Raw genomic sequence first — 5,355 nt, 5'->3', positions numbered from 1 at the left:
GCCCCCCCAAAAAATGGACCAATGGTATCATTGTTCTAAATGCGTTCTGAACTACACAAACTGTCACATTGCTGTATGTGTGATATATCCACCTGTACAAAGAGAGACAGACAAAGTCAACAAAAGAGCCTTGGTGATGTCCGGTGTGTCACTGTAGTGTACTGTGGGTTTATGCCTTCCTTCTCCGTGTGTAAGAATGTCTGCAAAGACGGGCATATGGCCGTGACTCGTCGTCAGAAGCTTGCCTTATTGTTTGCCTGTGTATGTGTTTGTCTGTCCATGTCTGTGCATGCTGTTCCCCCTGTCGCCCCTTGCTGTGTGTGTGTGTCATTATCCAGCGGGGGCTGCTCTAATGGAAGCTGTGATTAGCAATGCTGTTAATTAGACCACAGAGCCAACCGCGCAGACCTCTGGCACAGAAACGCTGCAGATAAAACACACAAGCGAAACGTGACACGGAGAGACATAATGCTCGAATGATGCTTTCTGAATGCTTCAATGAAACGAGAGTGATACAATGTTTCGATTCGAACTGTGAAATGGAAAGTCCAGCAGCAGTCATAGAAAACCGGCAGACAGACCACACATGTAGCACATGGTGTAGTGTGTCATGCACATAAAGAACAAAGTGAAACAATAATACCGCTAATTAGGCTACAGATACTTTCCTTCAGCAACAGATCTGACTGCAGAGTTTCTGCTGAAGACAATACAGCACAGAATGGGGTGGATTAATACTTCATATTATTTATGTCAAAGAGGCATGGATGAAATCAGTCAGAGACCAGTTTCACTGTGGCCGTTCAGACTTATGATCACTAACACAGGTGAATCTGTTAATCTTTCAGTCTTTACTCTGTCAGTGAGCCAAAATGTGGACATGACAATCACTGTGCTCTGTGCAAGTGCCCTGATCTTATTCAAGAGCAGCAACTAAAATCAGAGTCCTGTCAAACTTAGTGTAAAATTTAACCGAATATATCTAAAACATTTGAATTTGATTTGTTTCTCTTCAGTTCTGTTGCGCAGATGTCATACATGCACATCAAGGTAAGTCAAGGTGTGCATGCAAGATAACTTAATGAATAGGAAATGTGGAAAATGTGAGGGAAAATTGCCATTTTACATTTGTTTCAAGTGTTAATGTGAGAAAAGGCAGTTTCCTCATCGTGTAGGTTCTTTGTCTGCCCCAGTTTTTAAAGTCTAGAGTGTGTCTCAAGCTTCACCGGGTGTTTAAGCCTGCTTTTAGAACACTATGTCACATTTTGCTTTTATGGATACACCAAGTCTTCTACCTCAACCTTAACTTTGTAACATATTTTGACGTTTTATGCAGTTGCAACAGAAAGACGGAGGAAACCCCAACCAGCGGATGATCGCTGAACAGGATGAGAGTGCAATTTGTTGTTATTTTTGATTGAGCTAAAACCTCATTTATCAATGGACAAACTGTTCACATAGTAAGTCAAACTTTGATCCAGTGTATCAATGATATATGTGTGCATGTCTCTATGTCTGTGTTGGGTCTAAAGTCTTTGTACTCTACTGATGGTTAAGTGGGCTGAATCCGAGCATATCAAGGTGCACCTGGGATTCACCTGGAACCTGCTGGAGTGTTCTGAAAATTCATCAGCAGTGGGAAAAAGGATCCCACACTGTATCTGTGTGTGTGTGTGCGTGTGTGTGTGTGTGTGTGTCAGGGAGAGAGAGAGCGAAATAGCCCCCAGTGGCATTCTGTCACCCCCTCTCGCTCCGACATCTGGTCCTGTCTCATTTACCGTAGGAGACCGTCTGTGTGATGGCTTTTTAATGCCACTGACACCCCCCCCCCCCCCCACACACACACACACAATCAGGCAAACACGTGGAGGCATATCAGCGTACACAAATATATACATCCAGTACCTATGAGCACATACACAAGCTCGCATATACATTAGCACGCAACATTGACCAAGTATGACAGAAGTATATGATCGATAGTGCGTGCATGAGCTGGCCTCTCGGGTTGCTATCCCATGAAACACTGTTAGTAAATAAATCTGCGTTCCTCAATGAAGATGTTTTATTCACATGTCCCGTTGCTGTTGCTCGTGTGTTAGATTCTCGTGTGCCTTGTGCATCCACCAGGAAAAATTAGCAAAGTGGGACATATACAAAGCATAACTGTTTGCTCACCTTCATCCCTCTTCCTCTTGCCTACATCAGCAGCTGAGCTGATACCCAGAATGCCGCTGATGGAGTACGAGGAGCCGGCCGAGTCGCTGGTCACTGCTGAGACCTGTGTGGCTGGCACGGACGTTGCTGCAGACAGATCACATGACAATGCCAACACTTTAAAGGATATACTGAGAAAGCAAAAGAACACCCAAAAAACAGATGACTGAAATGAGGAATTACTTAATCTCAGAGTCGTATTGTAAAATAAAATGGGGGAAAGCACAACACATTTATTGTGTTATGTGGACACTTACTCTTGTAAGCTGTGTGATTTTATTAAAAAGGCATAAGTGGCTCTTTAACTCACTGAAACATTTGCTTTCAATAAAACAATTACTTATAAAGAAAAGAGTGTATTTTTTAAAATGTTCATGTTTTACTTTATGATCACATCTCAGATAAAATGATAAGAAAAAGAAGACAGCAAAGTGTTTTATGAATTTCTGGCTGTTGCTGAAATATCACAGACTGTATATTTTAATGTACTGTGTCACAAAACTCTATAAACACTCACCAAAATGAACTGAATCCAATATATTTGCATGTGTCTTTGGATCTCATTTGAAAGCCCAAATATTTAATTGAAAATAAACAGTAAGCTATAGTTTTTGTGCACAAAGCTCTTTCTGAGAAATTCTTCTGTGTGTCTGTGTGTGCGGATGCCTTTCAGGCTTGAAAAACAACAATCAAGTGTCCTTATTCATATATTTGTGGCATAAACCTCAGCATGATTGCCACACAATATAAATCTTAATTATTATTCTTTTTTTTTTAAATCAATAAAAGTCCATTTTTTCTCTCTAAATTTCACTCGGTTGTATCGGCTAAATTGAAACTAAAGGAAAAGACACAAAAGACCAGCCTCTGTTAGTGTTTTGCTCTTTGTTGTCTCTTCCTTTAATCTTCCCCCTGGAGGAGACAAGTTCTTTGCCGGGTGACACAGCGACATACTTGTCACCGCTTCAGTAACACGGACACACACACGCATCCTGCAACCTCCTGACACGCAGGCACAGGCTTAAACATACAGTCGCTCACTTCTTGGTCCCTTATCTGTACCCCTGTAAGCGGACGTGGGGCTGAGTGACAGTATGGTATCCCAGGAGGGACAGAAAGGTGTGGAGACAGACATACTAATCCCCTCTCCCAGCAGACCCCCCAAACAGAGAAAGACAAGACTGAAATGGCAATAAAGAAGAAGGAGGGGGTAAAAAAGGCAGGTAAACCAGAGGATCAAAGTCCCTTCAAGCCGTTACTCTTTCGCTAACGACAAGGAGAGTATAATGAATGCATATCCCTCCTTTTCCCATCACTTGATTTAGCACTTCAATTATCTGATTTTCCTTTCTCTTTCTTTTCACTCTTTTTTTTATCAGAACGTAACGCTTTTATTCTGCAAATCCAAATGTTCAATTTTCCGCCTGGGAGTGGGACCCATTTATCTGTGTAATCTGTAAGCGTGTGCGTGTGTGTCTCACTGCATCTAGGGTGTGTGTGTGTGTGTGTGTGTCGCTTAAATGTGAGTAAAAGGCAGGAGTCAGGGAGCAGTGTGTGTGAAATTAATTTAGATTAATAGACAATGTGCGATTATGAAGATATGAGAGACTCTGAAACACAATCCACTGCAGGGCAAAGTGAGGAAGAGAGAGAAAGGCTATCGTATCTGTGTGTACGCTGCGATATTCATCGAATAAAAGGAAATAATGTTCAAGCCATAGATGCCACAGATATAGTCTTTCAGTGTCTAACAGGATAATTAACTGTATACTGACAAAGGTTACGGGTCCTTTATTAAAAATATATAATGAGAACCTTCCGATAAGTCCTTTAATATTTGTCTGGTTTTGGATCTCATCCAGCTGCACTTAACATAATTTTAACTCGTGCTAATCGAACCTAAAGCAAAAGTTTACCTGTTGCTAATATACTCAAACTTATTTTCAAACTACTATGTTGCTCAAACAAAACACAGCTGAATTAATCTGACAAAGGGGGCAGAAAGCTGTGTATCCTTCCCCACCAATCACTGCTTGTAGCAATATGGATGAAAAAAAATGTGTTTATGAATATGCATAGTGTAAAGTTTGGTGCATAGGTCACAAGAAGTCCATTAACCTAGATAAGTAATAATTTGGTGATGTAACTGAGAAATCGTAAATATGATCTTTTCTAGCCCGTGAGAGTATGCCTCACCAGGTGCATCCTCGCTTTGAACTTGAATATCATTGTAAATAATCAATTTCCAGTCATAACCTCCAATAATCAAAGAGTTAAATGCTTGCCAGTGTTGCTAATCTAGTACGCATTTGAGAAGGAACTGATAAAGATCTCTAATGCTTTGATATTACAATGACTTGAGCATTTTTGTTGACTTATTTATGAAACAGCTATATTTAGGATGACACGGTTTCACGCCGTGGATCCCTTTGATTGTTGTTATTGGGACTATTGTACGTCTTAATAGTTACATTGTACACTACTGTAATAATGTTACCAGTGTGCTTTCGGTTAAAGACGTCATAGCGGATGGGCCAAGAATATGAAAGCTTAATATGTAACTGTTATTTCATATCCAGCCGGTCACCTTTGTTTGATCGTACCCTACCTTGCTCGTTCTTCAGTCAGCTCTCGGTTGGCCCAAAAAGGCAAAATGAACCTGACCATCACACAAAACTCTGGTAAAAAAGAAACAAACCCTAAACATACTTCTTACGTGGAAAATGACAATCTAAAGCTGACTGTAAGGATGCAATGTAGATTTGGAACTTTGTGGCACATAGCATCCTGTCTTCACACAGGTCCAGAAACTCTGTTTTCTTGTTCAGCACAGAAGATCCTCTCCGGAGAGATTTACACAAAAACACTTCTTTTGTTAAAAAAAAAAATTGGCTTTGATGGCTGGAAACAGGATTTTCGAACAGCAACCTACCTAGGTTGTGAGCCGACACTGAGCCCGTTTGACCAGGCTGCTGCTGAACCTTAGTCCGGATGATCCTGCAGGAGGAGAGAGGGGATATTAGTGTGTGTGAAGTGGTTTGTGTGAGTGTGCGTGAGAGAGATCCTGAGTGACAGAGAGAACATGACCATCGTGGGAGCAAAACTGTGTATATGTGTCTGTGCGTGTGTGTGTGTGTG

The 5,355-nt window shown here is 41.2% G+C and overlaps 1 protein-coding gene across 1 annotated transcript in view; it reads right to left on the bottom strand.

Annotated features, from left to right (window-relative positions):
* The window catches only part of pax5 (paired box 5), a 53,095-nt gene that overhangs the window by 28,571 nt on the left and 19,169 nt on the right, over positions 1-5,355 (bottom strand). The window contains exons 4-5 of the mRNA XM_013912932.1: positions 5,150-5,214; positions 2,179-2,304 (exon numbers count right to left, since the gene is read on the bottom strand). Of these exons, the coding sequence (XP_013768386.1) occupies positions 2,179-2,304; positions 5,150-5,214 (191 nt within the window). The remainder of the gene's footprint in view (positions 1-2,178; positions 2,305-5,149; positions 5,215-5,355) is intronic.

This window comes from Pundamilia nyererei, unplaced genomic scaffold (genome assembly GCF_000239375.1).
Source record: "Pundamilia nyererei isolate P.nyererei 1_Seehausen unplaced genomic scaffold, PunNye1.0 scaffold00107, whole genome shotgun sequence".
NCBI lineage: Eukaryota > Metazoa > Chordata > Actinopteri > Cichliformes > Cichlidae > Pundamilia > Pundamilia nyererei.
Note: the sequence above shows the minus strand (reverse complement) of the source record. Positions and strands in the feature narration are given on the sequence as shown.